The 15,108-nt window shown below is 33.6% G+C and overlaps 3 protein-coding genes across 4 annotated transcripts in view; 1 reads left to right on the top strand and 2 right to left on the bottom strand.

The window, feature by feature from the left end:
• The window catches only part of LOC106126102 (Dynein heavy chain 1), a 67,031-nt gene extending 64,622 nt beyond the window's left edge, over positions 1 to 2,409 (top strand). Inside the window, exons 43-49 of the mRNA XM_013323566.1 lie at positions 43 to 195; positions 270 to 1,245; positions 1,349 to 1,505; positions 1,654 to 1,806; positions 1,889 to 2,021; positions 2,116 to 2,176; positions 2,258 to 2,409. Of these exons, the coding sequence (XP_013179020.1) occupies positions 43 to 195; positions 270 to 1,245; positions 1,349 to 1,505; positions 1,654 to 1,806; positions 1,889 to 2,021; positions 2,116 to 2,176; positions 2,258 to 2,369 (1,745 nt within the window). The 3' untranslated portion in view covers positions 2,370 to 2,409. The remainder of the gene's footprint in view (positions 1 to 42; positions 196 to 269; positions 1,246 to 1,348; positions 1,506 to 1,653; positions 1,807 to 1,888; positions 2,022 to 2,115; positions 2,177 to 2,257) is intronic.
• LOC106126377 (ADP,ATP carrier protein) lies at positions 2,404 to 4,551 on the bottom strand. 2 transcript variants are annotated; one of them, XM_013324006.1, is made up of 5 exons: positions 4,342 to 4,551; positions 3,979 to 4,205; positions 3,288 to 3,549; positions 2,984 to 3,215; positions 2,404 to 2,810 (listed from the first exon to the last, which is right to left on the bottom strand). In XM_013324006.1, exons 2-5 carry the CDS (start codon positions 4,169 to 4,171, stop codon positions 2,568 to 2,570), a joined length of 930 nt encoding a protein of 309 aa, XP_013179460.1. In that variant the 5' UTR covers positions 4,172 to 4,205; positions 4,342 to 4,551; the 3' UTR covers positions 2,404 to 2,567. The 2 variants fall into 2 exon arrangements, with proteins under 2 accessions (XP_013179460.1, XP_013179459.1); XM_013324005.1 differs by having other exon boundaries at positions 3,979 to 4,550.
• Positions 4,552 to 5,059: 508 nt separating this feature from the next.
• On the bottom strand, positions 5,060 to 13,725 carry LOC106126403 (ATP-binding cassette sub-family F member 2). The gene is made up of 12 exons (XM_013324050.1): positions 13,592 to 13,725; positions 13,209 to 13,373; positions 12,638 to 12,844; positions 10,321 to 10,509; positions 9,978 to 10,121; positions 9,230 to 9,353; positions 8,923 to 9,121; positions 8,344 to 8,523; positions 7,961 to 8,101; positions 7,253 to 7,444; positions 6,624 to 6,827; positions 5,060 to 6,176 (listed from the first exon to the last, which is right to left on the bottom strand). Exons 2-12 carry the CDS (start codon positions 13,351 to 13,353, stop codon positions 6,042 to 6,044), a joined length of 1,860 nt encoding a protein of 619 aa, XP_013179504.1. The 5' UTR covers positions 13,354 to 13,373; positions 13,592 to 13,725; the 3' UTR covers positions 5,060 to 6,041.
• Positions 13,726 to 15,108: the final 1,383 nt, after the last annotated feature.

Below are 15,108 nucleotides of genomic sequence, written 5' to 3'. Positions count from 1 at the left end.
TTTATCATTTGGGTATTCTTAGTAACTTATCATTTTCTATAGATTCGCTTGGTGCTGAATACGGAGAAGGGCGAATCCTAAACCTCGAAAGTACTTGGCAAGAGTCTGAACCTCGAACACCGCTCATTTGCATACTATCAATCGGATCAGATCCTTCTGCCCAAATTGCGACATTGGCTAAGTCAAAAGATATTGGTAAGTAACTTATTTCACTAGTTTTAAGGTTTACTTACTTGCACTTTTGTTTCATCGTCTCCCCTTTGTTATAGTTTTGAAAGCAGTCTCAATGGGTCAGGGCCAAGAAATCGTAGCCCGTAAGATGATTTCAGACTCGATGAGTGAAGGAGGCTGGGTGTTGTTGCAAAATATTCATTTGTCTCTACCGTTTTGCGTCGAAGCTATGGATGCCCTGATTGAAACTGAACACATCCAAGAATCTTTTCGACTTTGGCTCACAACTGAAGTGCATACAGATTTTCCAATAGGTTTGCTGCAGATGGCAATCAAATTTACTAACGAGCCACCTCAAGGAATTCGAGCCAGCATGAAAAGAACTTATCAAAATATCACCCAAGATACTTTGGATTATTCTTCTCTATCCCAATGGCCTCCACTACTATATGCTGTTGCATTTTTGCACACTATCGTGCAAGAAAGAAGGAAATTTGGACCTTTGGGGTGGAATATTCCTTATGAGTTTAATCAAGCTGATTACGCTGCGAGCGTCCAATTTATTCAGAACCATTTAGACGAAATTGACCCGAAGAAAGGAATTTCATGGCCTACTATTTGTTACATGCTCGGAGAGGTACAATACGGTGGTCGGGTGACTGATGATTTCGACAAACGTTTACTGACCACATTTACTAACGTATGGTTTTGCGACGTGCTTCTAAGACCAGGTTTTGAATTCTACAAAGGTTACAAAGTGCCACAAACGAGGAATATACAAGGATACGTAGATTACATAAACCAATTGCCTTTGACTGATACTCCTGAAGTATTTGGATTGCATGGTAATGCAGACATTACATATCAGATAAACAGCGCTAAAGATATATTGGATACTATACTTAGTGTTCAACCTAAAGAAGGAGGCAGTCAGGGAGGTGAAACTAGAGAAAGTATAGTATATCGTTTAGCTGAAGATATGTTGGAAAAACTACCTAAACAGTATGTCACTTTCGAAGTTCGAGAGGCTCTACAAAAGATGGGCGCATTTTTACCAATGAATATTTTCTTAAGGTTAAGTAAACTTAAATATTTACACACTACTTTTTTCGTCTTTGATAATACCTAATAAGGATTAATTGGTATATTTAAAAATCTCAATAATTCTTGTTTTCAGGCAAGAGATTGACAGAATACAGCGAGTCATAAAAACAGTATTCACGACTTTATGCGATTTGAAACTGGCGATTGATGGTACAATCGTGATGAGCCAAGGGCTACGAGAATCTTTAGATGCTATGTACGATGCAAGAATACCCAGTCAATGGTCGAAGGTATCAAACTGATATCCATTTATAAAAATAATAAGCGTTTTTACAACAGTTGCATGGACAACCATTATTTCTTTATTTCTTTATTTCTTCTAAACATGCGATCCAAAATATAAAGTTTAAAATTAAGAGGTATATTTCTCATAAACAGGTATCATGGGAATCAGCAACTTTAGGGTTTTGGTACACTGAGCTATTGGAACGAGAGCAGCAGTACAGAGCGTGGCTGCGAAATGGCAGACCTCATACATTTTGGATGACAGGCTTTTTTAATCCACAAGGCTTTTTGACAGCTATGAGACAGGTGAGTTATTAATTACCTTTGTATAATGGTTACAAGCAGCATTTATCTAGCCGGTTATTTACATTTGTGGTTCAATCTCCAGGAAGTAACCAGGAGTCATAAAGGATGGGCTTTAGATTCTGTCGTCTTACAAAATCATATAACGAAGCTCAATCGTGAGGACGTACATGAGGGACCGTCGGAAGGGGTTTATGTTTACGGCTTGTTTCTTGAAGGTATACAATAAATGTTTCATATCCAGAGTAGAAATTTTATTGCTTGTAAATTTTAAGTAGATCACCGAACTAAAATTCATTCGCAACATTTCAGGCGCTTCTCTTGACAGAAAAACGGGCAAGCTGATTGAATCCAAACCCAAAGTTCTTTATGAGCAAATGCCAGTAATTTATATATTCGCAATAAACACAACCGCAGGAAAAGATCCCAGGTTATACGAGTGCCCAATCTACAGGAAGCCCCAACGAACCGACGCCAAGTACGTCGGCTCAATAGACTTTGAAACAGACAGCAATCCCAGACATTGGACCTTACGAGGAGTAGCTCTACTTTGCGACATAAAATAAAAGCAATAAAATTTTACAACACTTTTAATATCAATGAAAATTAAAATGCATTCACATGTTTAATTTAATACAAAAAAACTGTTGATAAATACTAATAAAGACGTAATATACAACACAGTGGTTTAAATATAACGCCCTTATAAAAGTCATCGAAATAACACCAACCGAAAACTGATACATTGACAGCATTGACATTAACTAAATTAATTTCTTTATTTCGTCGTACAACACAAGTACAAAGGCCGCTCCAGTACCTCGGAGTATATTTGAAAAGGCACCTTTAAAGAAGGCTCCCAGGCCTTCTTGGCGTAGAATAGTAACCCAGCAGTGGGCGGTGCTTTTGTATTGGCGTTCGTGCACTGGCCGACCCGATTGCATCATCATTCTTCGTCTAACCGTATCCAAAGGATATGATGTGATCCCAGCCACAGTTGTTACAGTCTGTCAGAACAAACACAACTTTGAAATAAAATAAATATCACATTACCCTGTTGTTTGTGACCAGCTTCAAAATCAGTTAATTTGATGTCATGAACCTCTTAACGTTTCCTCCTGGCGTCATAACGCATTGTTGAATTATGAATAAAAAAATTAAGCCACAAAAAATACTTTACCTGTGCAATCATCCAAGATATGATTATAGGAGTATTCTTTGGATCTGGCAACATGCCGCGTGCAGTATCATAGAAACCAAAGTAAGCGGCTCGATAAATGATAATTCCCTGTACAGATACAATAAACCCACGGTACAGGCCAATAGGACCATCGGACTTTAAAGTTTTAAGAAGACAGTCAATCAAACCGTTGAACTCTTTAGACTTTCCTTTTCCGACGTCCGTAGCTAATCTGATGATAAATCAAACGTATTAATATAAGATTTGTAAATTAATGACTACTAAATTAAAGAAATTTGTTTACCTAGTTCTCGCAAAATCTAGGGGATATACAAAACATAACGAAGTCGCACCAGCGGCACCGCCAGACGCTAAGTTACCAGCGAAATATCTCCAAAATTGAACATTTTTATCAATATCTTTAAGAAAAAAACCCTTGTATACATCCCTGAACGCAAAATTTAGCGCCTGCGTTGGAAAGTATCGAAGCACATTCGCTAAGTTTCCGCGCCAAAAGGATCCTATTCCTTGTTCTTTAGGGATACGTATAATTGCGTCCATTATACCTGGAAATATTGAAGGTCAGTGTAAATTTTTAGATTAGTATGCAGGTTTAGTGGACGAGACGCGCTGACCATGGTAGTAATATTGTAAACATTTTTCCTAGGCCTATGTTTTATTTTATCTTTCCAACACGCTTTCTTCCCCCTTTCGAATTCTAAATATCCATGTATTTATACTCAAAAACATATTAATGAAATGAATTATAGAATAATTCAACATCCACTAAAATAAAACTAGTACGATATGTCAAATGTGCTGACACTTCAAAAGCCTCCTTCAAAACTTTGAATTTGTATAAAACTCGTTCTGGAGATTATAATTCTATAGTACCTAATCACCCCTTAACCATCCCAAACGTATGATGGAACGTTTGTCTCATAGTTGATATAGATTAACCGAAAATAAAAATCGAGGATGCATTTTTCGTTTACCTTTGTATCGTTTGTCAGCTGCAATCTGTTTAGATACATGCTGCACTTGCAACAGTAGCTTCACTCGCTCAATGGGTGCTACAGCAGTTTTTGACACAGCTGCAGATATACCGCCCGCAAGGAAATCCTTTAGAAATGCGCTACTTCCCTTGTCCTTTTTCTTATCATCTTTCTTATCATCCTTCTTTGACATTATCGCAGACTATTTTCACCACGCTTCTATATTACTAATTAAAATCAACTATTACAATATCAATTCCAAATGTTAAATAACTCGATAACCACGACTTTAATATATCATATCTTGTAGACATCAACATAAATTGTGTATGAATAATTTTAACAATACAAACCAATACCTACAAATATTTTTTTTAATAGAAGAAATGTAAGTTATAAAAACTGTGACACTGTTGACAATTGTAGAAGAAAAGTATTGTTCTTAATCTTTTTTTATTCTTTTGAATATAGAACGAATTATAAATCTCTTTAGATGCTACATCTACAGGCAGAATTATGTTTTAACTTTTATGAGTTTTTGTAACATTAAAATTATATAATTACGGCGTAATGAGATTTTACGAATTAGATTCGTTGTCTGGGTAACCGACGTTATATCTTATAAATAATTATAGAGAAAATACACGTCATAAGTAATGTAACCTCCTAGATGCTGTAAAACCTTTTTGGTCATGTTGATAAAGCCTGACCAACATAAAAACTCTGTCATTAAATCTACGTCAATACGTCAACTCGGCGAAAATCAGCAATGTCAATACAATTTTTCCCTACACCGTAATGAAATTGTTGTTACAGTTATAAATAACTAGCTGTCGCCCACGACTCAGTCTGCGTGGAATTTAAAAAAGAAATTTAAATAGTAGCCTATATGTTCTTCCAGACTATGTTCTATTTGAATGGCAAATATCATCGAGACCTATTCAGCCGTTCTGGAGATACCTTCAAATAAACATCCTTCCATCTATCCAATGTTTCGCATTTTTAATATAAGTAAGATGAATATTTCTGCAACCATGATTTACCATACATATAAGGGAATTTAAATAAATAAAAGAGAATATATGTGACAAAGGCTACTTTATTTAATATCTTAATTCAATTGTTAATTTTTGCTTGATTGCTTTTAAACAGATTGTGTAAAATTAGCTACTTATGCAATAATCAAACAACGTAATACTTTATAACACATTCAACCGGAATATATAAATATGTTTATAGATATTTTAAAAAAAAATTGAAATACAAAATTTGGCTATTAAATTAACTTTAAAAAAAAAATTGTTTTACGTAAGGGTTATCAACATTTCATTTAGATAATATAAATCTATTAGGGAAATTGTACTAATACCTATAAGTTGCGATTAATATCTATGTATTGCACAATGTCAATACCAAACATGCATTTTGTCTAAGTGTTATTTAAAAAAACCTGATTGACATAATTTTAAGCGAATAATTTAGTTATATTCCTGATTGTGAGATGCAAATGAAAATCTAGATTGTAAGTATTAATATGATATACACTTGTAAGCACAATTAACATATTTGATTATATATAAAAAGCAAGTATATAAATTAATGAAAAATAAACATTGAATTTTCCAACCACTATACCCTAAAATAACTAAAAGTAAAAAAAATGGTGAATGGGAAATGTATAATTAGTTCCCTTACATAAGATAATTTTGACATATATTTAAGATAAAAAAAAAGTAAAAACGAAGCGGAATTAAAATGGAATTAAAACACTTTTGAGTCACGAAATTATCTGTCATTTCTCAATTTAAATCAATCATTTTTTTATTCAAGTCTTTTCCAATGTATAGGAATGTGTTTTGTGTCCGCTCCGCTTTCGTACAAGGAGTGTAAATAATAATTTGCTGGTAATAAATTTATTTTTATAAATAAAAAAAAGCCCTTAATTCATTTCCAACTGGTGTTAAGTGGAGACGTGATCGTAAGCGCTTATTGGTAATTGTGCTTATAAGCAAGACGTGCAAATTAAATTTACGTTTAAAAGTGTTTCTAAGTCATTAACTACATTATTTGCGTATTTTCGCTGCGTTATCGGCATTTTCTTTCATGATCCTCGACTTAAGATGGTCCTTGTATTTCAGAATGCCACCATTCCATTTTGTTACTGTTGAATTCTCACAAATCCAAATCTCTTCAGCGACCTGCAAACATAGAATACAATATTTTAAATCCACAATATTGATATAAATCTATCAATCTATTCTTATAAAGCTATATTTAACAGTTGGCAAAAAAAACGATAATGTCATCTCTAATTTAAATATAGTAAGCTTAATTATCTGGTTCTGCCTAATTAATCTTCTTTATCTTTTATAGCAGTTGTCTGTGCCCATTAATATAGCCCATTTCACTAGGAAACAGTCCCCAACAGTAAATTAATTTTTCGAATAGGTTGTTACCGAGCCTATATAATGTAAAACAAATAAATCTTTCCTCTTTAATTTATTATTATAGATTATTTATATGTCCTCTATTTTTAAGACTGGCAAGACATAATTCAACTATTTCCTGGTACATTCTATTGAATTAAGATACTCTCTGCCCACTTCTCGGTGTTACGGGTTCTGTTGAATCTAAATCTCAATTACCTGATTAATGAGCCTGAAGTCGTGACTAACAAGTACCATGCCACCATCAAAGTCATTAATGGCCTCAGCGAGGGCATCAATAGTCTCCATATCAAGATGATTGGTCGGCTCGTCGAGTAACAGGAGATGGGGAGTCTGCCACGCGAGCCACGCGAAAACGACACGACAACGTTGTCCGTCGGATAACTGACGCATTGGACATATCTGTAAAAACAATTCAGAGGTAAAGACCTATATGAACTGGTGCGAATAAGTCAAAGTAAAATATGTCAACCCACTAGCGCCCTCTTGTCAACATCAAAAAATGTCAATAAACCCTCTTGTATTGTAATTGTAATTGCCATGTGCTAGATTCTACTTTTGTCATTTTCTGTCGAAATAAATTTTATACGACAAAATCAACGCATTATCAGTCTCCGACCGGTTCAGATAGCATTATTTGACTATGGGTCACAGATATAAACGTGTAAAATGTATCTATGTAAATAAAAATCAATGTCTGTTTGTCTGCTATGCGCTATAACACATTTTTTCACTAGTATAAAGGTGGTATAAATCATAAAAGTGATACAAGAAGGATTTAAATTTACATAACATAAGTACATACAATGAAGATTATTAATACATACCTGCTGACGTCCAGTGAGACCATATCTTCCGATGATCTTCCTCATTTCCTCACGTTCCCTCACTTCAGGGAACTGCTTCATCATATAATCCAATGGAGATAAATCAAGGTCCAACAGTTCATGTAAATGTTGATGATAACGTCCAATACGTAAATGAGAATTCTTACGTATCATACCTGTACTTGGCACCAACTGTCAAAAACAAAGGGTTAATTAATTTACTAATACTGCTTAATTACAATCTAGATCCCTCTTCAATTGATTGAATGAATGTCTTGTCAGAAATGAATTGCGAATGTATAAGCATCAATAGCTTTGCTATTATGGCGAATTCAGGAGGCTGCTTGCCACCTTGTGATAAAAATCTAGATAGTAGTCATTAAGTGCATGTATAAATAGAATGTGGAAGAAGCTAGAAATATGCATCAGGACTATGTCAAATGGAGGTCCATGGTAACTGTCTGCCCCTCTGGATTATGTGCATTTATAGTTTTTACCAATAGATGGAAATCCATTTTGGATTAAAATGTCTACTTATTTACGCCAATGCAACAAAAACAATTTGTTTCCTGTTATTTTTTTTCTAAGAAAATGGAGGGGTGACTGTACGTCTCTCATTAGTAATGTTTGTTTTGACAATGGAAACCCTATTGTAAGCTTGTTTTTATTTGTGAACGGAGGGCAAGTCAAGTTTAATAAAATACTCACATCTCCATAGAGTAGTTTCAACAGAGTGGACTTACCGGCACCGTTAGGGCCGACAAGAGCAATCCTTGTATCTAAATCAATACCAAACTCCAAGTTCTTGTAGATCCAAGGTCCACTATCGGTATATCTGAATGACACATTCTATAAACAGAAAAAAAATCATATAAACCAGTCAACCCAACTAAACATATAATGACTTTCCGGGGAATAACCAATCAAATAACTTAAGACTTTAACAGTAGGATACTCTGTTAGTAGTCTGTCGGCCAAAAACATTATCTTCACTCTACAATTAGGCTATTGCCTATCCATAAGAACTAAAGCACTACATATAAAACGCTATAACTATAGATATAGTTTAAACATAATAATTTGTATATTACCTGCACCATAATAACTGGCGGTGGTACCTTCCCACAAGACGGGAAATAAAAGTTCAGTATTTTGTCGTCCACTACCTTCTCAGTGAGACCTTGGGCTACCATCTTAGCCAGAGTCTTCTCCTTAGACTGAGCTTGACGAGCGAGCTTCGCTGATCCGTGACCGAAACGGCTAATATAATTCTATGAAACGATTTAAAAATATTATTATTATTATTATTATACATGCGAAAGTTTAGATGGACAAATGGATGTAAGTTAGAAAGTATCTTCTGAACTTGCATTTTGATGAAATTTGGAACAGACGTAGAACATAGTCTGAAAGAATACATAGGCTACATTTCTGCCAAATTTCATTAAGATCTGTTAAACTGTTCCGGAGACACCTTCTAACAACCATCCATCCATCTGAATTTGCGCATTTACGTTATTAGTAAGATATGGTCAAATATGGCCATTGTTTAACATGTTTCTATCTGTATAATTTAAATGAAAATGAGAGGGTTATCAATATGTTTCTGCGCTTGTATCTTGGCAATGGAAACCGGTTAGATTTATACATAAATGTCTCAAGTAACCAACCTTCATGTGAGCTATCTGGTCTTGCTCCCAGTTGTACTGCTTCATCTGGTTCTCAAGCAACTCCAAACGCGTTCGCACAAAAGCTTCGTAGTTACCAGTATAATACTTAAGACGACGCTTATTCATGTGAATGATATTGGTACAGACACCATTCAAAAAGTCCTGGGAGTGAGAAATTAGCACCAGAATACGTTTATATCTGAAACAAAAGCAATTTACTTTAGTGATCCATTATTTGATTTCTCTAAATCGTAAAGTTTATAATCAAAAATTCCTCTTTGTATTTTTTTTTTAATAAATTACTTACGATTTAAGTTCTTCTTCAAGCCAGACGCAGGCATCCAAATCAAGATGGTTGGTTGGCTCGTCCAACAGAAGTAAATGCGGTTTCACATATAAAGCACGAGCCAATGCAATGCGCATGCGCCATCCTGTTAGAAAAATATTTTCTTATTAAATAACACTAGTTTTATTGTATGTAATCATACTAATATTACAAGTGCAAAAAAAGATGGATGTTTATTAGAAGGTATCTCCGGAACCTTCTAATAAACATACGGTTTTAAGAAATTACCAATAAATTAATATTAAAAGCGTAATCTGTTTTATTTCTAAAGGGCATCAAAGTCACAAATGTAGATATTGTGATGTGTGCAAACTACACACGCGTTTGTGTACACAAATACTTAACGTCTATTAACAGTTTTGTTTTCAATTGGTACTTGATTGTATTCACACATCTGTATGTGTTTACATTTAGTATAGCTGGCTGTTTTCATATGTTTGTACAATTACACTCGTACTCTCAATATTGATTATAAAATATTTACATTAACCACTCTAACAATTCCGTAAGTTTGTTTGTTATTCCTTAACACCTTACTCAAACAACTGATTATGAAATTTTGCACATTTATTGCCAGGATTTGAGAAAAGCCATAATCTTCAATTACAAATGAACTCAAGATCATTAAAACAAAGCTGATTAGAGACTAATTCAGTAAATACAAAAGCAATGATTGATAGAGAGAAATATTCATTAAATTAACACATACCTCCAGAGAAATCCTTAGTTGCTTTCTGTTGCATTTCTTTAGTGAAGCCGAGACCATGCAAAATGTTAGCAGCACGAGCTTCAGCCGTGTCAGCGCTCAGGTCTTCCAGCCTGTCGTAGATATCCATCAGCTGCTCTTGCGATTCTGAACATATGAGCAATAAAGTAAGAATTAATGTACAACGATGACACTAAAATATTACTATATTTAGTTTCATCATCATAATCAGCCTAAATTCATCCACTGCTGGACGTAGGCCTCCCCCGTCGATTGCCACAATGCCCGCTCCTGTGCCGCCCGTTATTTAAGTTTATAAATTTAAATTAATTAGTACATAACTAACCATCATCTTCGCAGTGTGCCAATTCTTCGGCTAATTTCTCGAGTTTTATTCTTTCCTCATCCACCTCCATAACACATTCCAGAGCAGTTTTATCAGAAGCTGGCATTTCTCTTGTCAGATGGAAAATATCAATATGGTCAGGTATTGGCACTTCGCGACGTCCGAGAACCGAGAGTAGCGATGATTTGCCTGAAAAAAATATCATTTGACCATGATGGACATACCAGACATTTGTAATATACAAACATAGTACAACTTGCCTAATATGTAAGTAGCAATTACACAAAGCCGTAAAGAATCAAGAGATTATTTCTAAAAAATCAAGTTACGAAAAACACAATCATATCTGTAATTTTATATATTTAAATTTCTATTCTCAATTCTTATTCATTTATTTGATAAAAAAGAAATCATATAACACATCTGGGGGAAACATTCAAACCCATTTGAAAATCTAATTTAAAAACTGACTATGAAAACTATTTTTTAGCCACACTTTGTCAATCATTTGTAAGTAAAAGAATAAATTGATTACATTGATATTTAAAGTGAGCATTTCAGACCCCCCTGCAAAATGGAAAATAACCAAGTTGACGTCAATTGTAATTTTAAAGGGAAATAGACCAGACTCAATGGAAAATTGAATTGGAAATAAGATGGTTTCTATCTAACGAACATTGACTGAAGAATATGATAAATAATAATATGGCAGAACATAGTAACACAGATCATTCTAGGTAGTAACACAATAAAGCAAATCTCAATAGTAGAGATAGGATCTGGGCAGAATATTTAATGAAAAAGAATAGGAGAAATACTGTATCACATCATGAATTTAACGAAAGTTTGAATGGATGTATGGATGTTTGTTACCATTTGAGTAAAATTTGAAACCATGATGAATTAAAGTATGGAATACCGCATAGGCCTGAGTTTTTTTTTAATTTCGCGAGGAAGACATCGCCAGTGACATCAACTTAATAATAAAATGTAATAAAATTATTGATTTTAATGCCGCGCCAGTAATCTTTTACTCATAGAGGTTAAATTACGGTTCAATAGCGTAAGTTTTAATGACAAATTACTTTTTAATGATGAATGATAGTTTCGAAAAGACTTGTCATGCTACAAAAATACATAATATATACGCTACAATGTTAGAAATGCTTCAATGGCACATTCTACAAGGCCAAATAAAACAATTTAAAATTATATCATAAGTTAATAACTTCTCAAACACTAAAATAATAATTCGCTTAAATACTGCAATAGAAAATATAAGACTGAAGTAGAAGACCAATTGAACTAATACTGGAAAACTCCAGAGTTAGGATGAGAATCATTACAATTTATCAACAGTGCTTTCTTCAGACTTATATTTTTCAATAGTTGATTAATTAACTATAATCATACAATTACATATAAGGCGCTTCAATGATACATTACGCTACAATTATTATTAGGCTTGAATAAATATCTATAATATTTAACTAACCAAAATGCTACATTATAAGGTGAAGGAAAACATCAAGCACTGGACCAGTATGGTTGAGAATTGACACCTCAAACTTAGGGTATGCTCCTAGCCCCTCAGTGGGGATGCATATTGAGCTGATGATGATGAATACATTACTCTAATGAATCTATTTGGTTGCATGTGTTAAATGTAATAATTTCGTTTGTTTTTGACAAAAGGGTCTTATAGAAGCAAAAAAGGAATTTGAGCGGAATATTAGAATATTTTAAGAACATCTTTCAGTTTAATTGGTTATTTATCAAAATAAAAATTTAAATTACGCCTCCATTGCTTCACAAAAATTAATGCAATAGACAATATTAGTGGTCAAGTTCAATTATTTAATATGTTAGAATATTCGCAATTAAGCACTGCGCTTCTTATGTATAAATATTATTTGATGTATTATTACAAATATAACTTAACATTTGACACTCCTTGGTCTACATCCGCCAATTAAAAGCTTATTAGCAAGTAGTACAGTTGATAAAATAATCCTTATGTTTCTTATGTAATTAGCTATGCATATGTATAGTTGAACTATTAAAACCTCTATCTACATTTACTATCAGTACTATGTTTTCATCTGTTATTCCTATCTCCTTTTGTTTTCTTTCAACACATTTAGATAACAATGAGTAGAATGCTTATGGTTTGTTGGAAAATTAGTTTTTTTATTGCTTGCTTCTATTATATAAAAAACACAACATAATACGCTACAATACATCCACACTATAACTATTATGCATGCATGTAATAGATTTAACCCTCTCACTATAGAGGTAAAATAAATTTACTTACCACAACCATTAAGCCCAACAAGACCATATCTTCGTCCGCAATTCAGCTCCAACAGTGTATCTTGCAGAAGTTCATGGCCATAAAATGTGATCGAGAAATTTGCAATCTTGACATCCCTGGAGCGTGGGTGCACTGCAAGGCTTCCGGTACATGAACGAGCCTCCGAGTTCATTTTGGCTTCGGCTTCTAACTTCAAACATAATGCCTCTAAAATAAAAAATATATATTACTAAAAAAACATTATTACTACCATGTTATATCTTATCATTTAACAGATATATTACTGTTGACTTTTGGTTACTTCACAAATTTTTGGACATTACCATGTGCTATTTTATATTTTAGCTGAATAAATAAAGGACTATGAAAACATATTTTGCAATAGCTGAAATTACTTCAAAGAACATATTTTAAATTTTTTTGGCTCCGATATGATTAACTATATTAAATTATTAATTTATAGCTGTTATTTTTAAAAGTTTTTAAACTCTCAAACTTCATTTGGGATTGTATTTCAAAATTCCGAACAAAAAGTATTGAGAAAGCAATACGTAAATAAAAATAAAAGTACCTTCAGCAGTCAATTCACGATCGACAGAGCCATTTGTCGTGGTTCCATTCTCGTCAGCCGTCACTCTTGCCACGGGTTTTTTGTTTCGGTTACTAGCCTGCTCTTTTTTCTTTTGTTGTGCACGTTTCTTTGCATCAGACGGCATTGTGCTGTTATATCTCTCGGCTGCAACAATATAAATCAAATTAATATACGTTAAAGCAAAAAAAATCACAAATAAATTCACGGTTATAAACGCCATGAGTATTGAAATGATTCCCCAGACATTATTAAAACTACAGAACGAAAGACTAATTTCTGTTGTATTTCTTTCTTCATTTCGATATAATTACAGCTTTCTTAATATTCATAAAAGCAGCATAGTAACAAAGATAGTTACATACCTATTCAATTTTAATGTGATAATAGGCAAGTTGACAGCGCCGACACGTGCTATTTTCTAAAAGGGAAGTCCAAACGAATGTGGATTGCGGATAGCCTTCTTCTCACGTCCTGCGTCTGATGACAGCGGGTTTGAAACTGACAGGTCATTTGCCAAAGCGAAACTCACCAATCAGCGATGACGTTTCTGGAATTATTTTCTTGTAATTGGTTTAAAAAGAACCAGTGTGACCATATAAAAAAATTGACATGTTTCTTGGAAATGCAAGAAATGTATAAAAAGAATAGCAATTATGCATAGTAAAATGCAGTATCCATAACAATTGCTTTCTATTTGAATCGAAACATCCACCCATAAGTAAACAAAACGAATTACTTTACTAATGATTTTTTGTGGAATTTCGAAAATGTATAGTAGCAACATTCGCCGGGCAGCTGCTGCCCCTTCATTGGTCAAACATGACGCTGTCAAGGTGACATTTTCGTTCACAAATTCTTCCTTGTAAAAAAGGCAAACCACAAACTTCTTTTTTTAATTTTATGACCTGGTAACATAGACCTTTAGGTCACAAACCACAAACAGTTTGAGATGATTCAAGAAAACAAAACCTAATTGTTTATTATAATTTTAATAGCGTAATTAATAGTGATCGCATGTTGTCATTTTCTTACTTGAGTATAACGATCACTATTAGTCATTTCGTTTTCAGAGCATACTCAAATGAGAAAATAAATGTGTAAAATATACTAAACTGATATAAAAAAAATGAAAATCATCCTGATGAAGGGCCCCCGATGGGCTCAAAACTAGTCGGTGCCGCCACCGGACGAATATACATAAGTGTTTAGCTGTTTTTATATCAGTTTAGTGTATTTCTAATTATAATTCTTTTTTTCGATACAGACACTCCAATTTTATTATTATATATAGATGTGAGATTTTTCTTAAACATAGTAAATTTACAACCGCAGCTGTAATTTTTTCTTTGGTTAGTTCTTTGAATACCTAAAAAGAAGACAGCATTAGTTCCAGAGTGTGTAAACTTCATGTATGATTTATGGTATTTTTGAGCCACTATTTATGCCACAATTTCAATAAGTCCAATCCCTTATTGTAAAGTTAATATTACCTCAAAGAGACAACGGTTATAAAAGACTTCAAATTCGACGAACTGAAACTCCGGCAATAATCATTTCAATGCCACATCATTCTTTCGGTCAAAGTCTTGGCTTTATGGGAAACCATATTACCCTCCTATTAAGAGGGTTTAAAATGAACCCTCAGATCTCATTTTAAACAAATGGTTTGACCGTTGACTATAATGCGTTGTTTTACTGCTTTTGAATGAAGATATATATAGTCAAACAAGAATATCTGGTAAGTTAAAGAGGCATTGCTATCGCGGTTTGTAATAGAAGAAAATATATGAAACCAATATGGACATCGAAAACGTCATTAAAAAAATGACATTAAAACGAGACTGCTAGTGAGCTATCATAATTTATTTCACCTTATTCC

The sequence above is a fragment of the Papilio xuthus genome, unplaced genomic scaffold, assembly GCF_000836235.2.
Source record: "Papilio xuthus unplaced genomic scaffold, Pxut_1.1 DF825017.1, whole genome shotgun sequence".
NCBI lineage: Eukaryota > Metazoa > Arthropoda > Insecta > Lepidoptera > Papilionidae > Papilio > Papilio xuthus.
The sequence above is the reverse complement of the archived record's forward strand: the minus strand, read 5'-3'. Positions and strand labels throughout refer to the sequence as shown.

Excerpts from the sequence above, each read along its gene's own strand:
- LOC106126403 (XM_013324050.1), bottom strand. The coding sequence starts at position 13,353 with ATGCCGTCTGATGCAAAGAAACGTGCACAACAAAAGAAAAAAGAGCAG. Across the intron at positions 10,122-10,320 it reads GGCACACTGCGAAGATGATG|AATCGCAAGAGCAGCTGATG; the intron begins GTTAGTTATGTA and ends TCATATGTTCAG. Across the intron at positions 7,445-7,960 it reads TGAAACTACTCTATGGAGAT|TTGGTGCCAAGTACAGGTAT; the intron begins GTGAGTATTTTA and ends TGTTTTTGACAG.
- LOC106126377 (XM_013324006.1), bottom strand. The coding sequence starts at position 4,171 with ATGTCAAAGAAGGATGATAAGAAAGATGATAAGAAAAAGGACAAGGGA. Across the intron at positions 3,550-3,978 it reads AGCTGACAAACGATACAAAG|GTATAATGGACGCAATTATA; the intron begins GTAAACGAAAAA and ends CAATATTTCCAG. Across the intron at positions 2,811-2,983 it reads TATCTTGGATGATTGCACAG|ACTGTAACAACTGTGGCTGG; the intron begins GTAAAGTATTTT and ends TTGTTCTGACAG.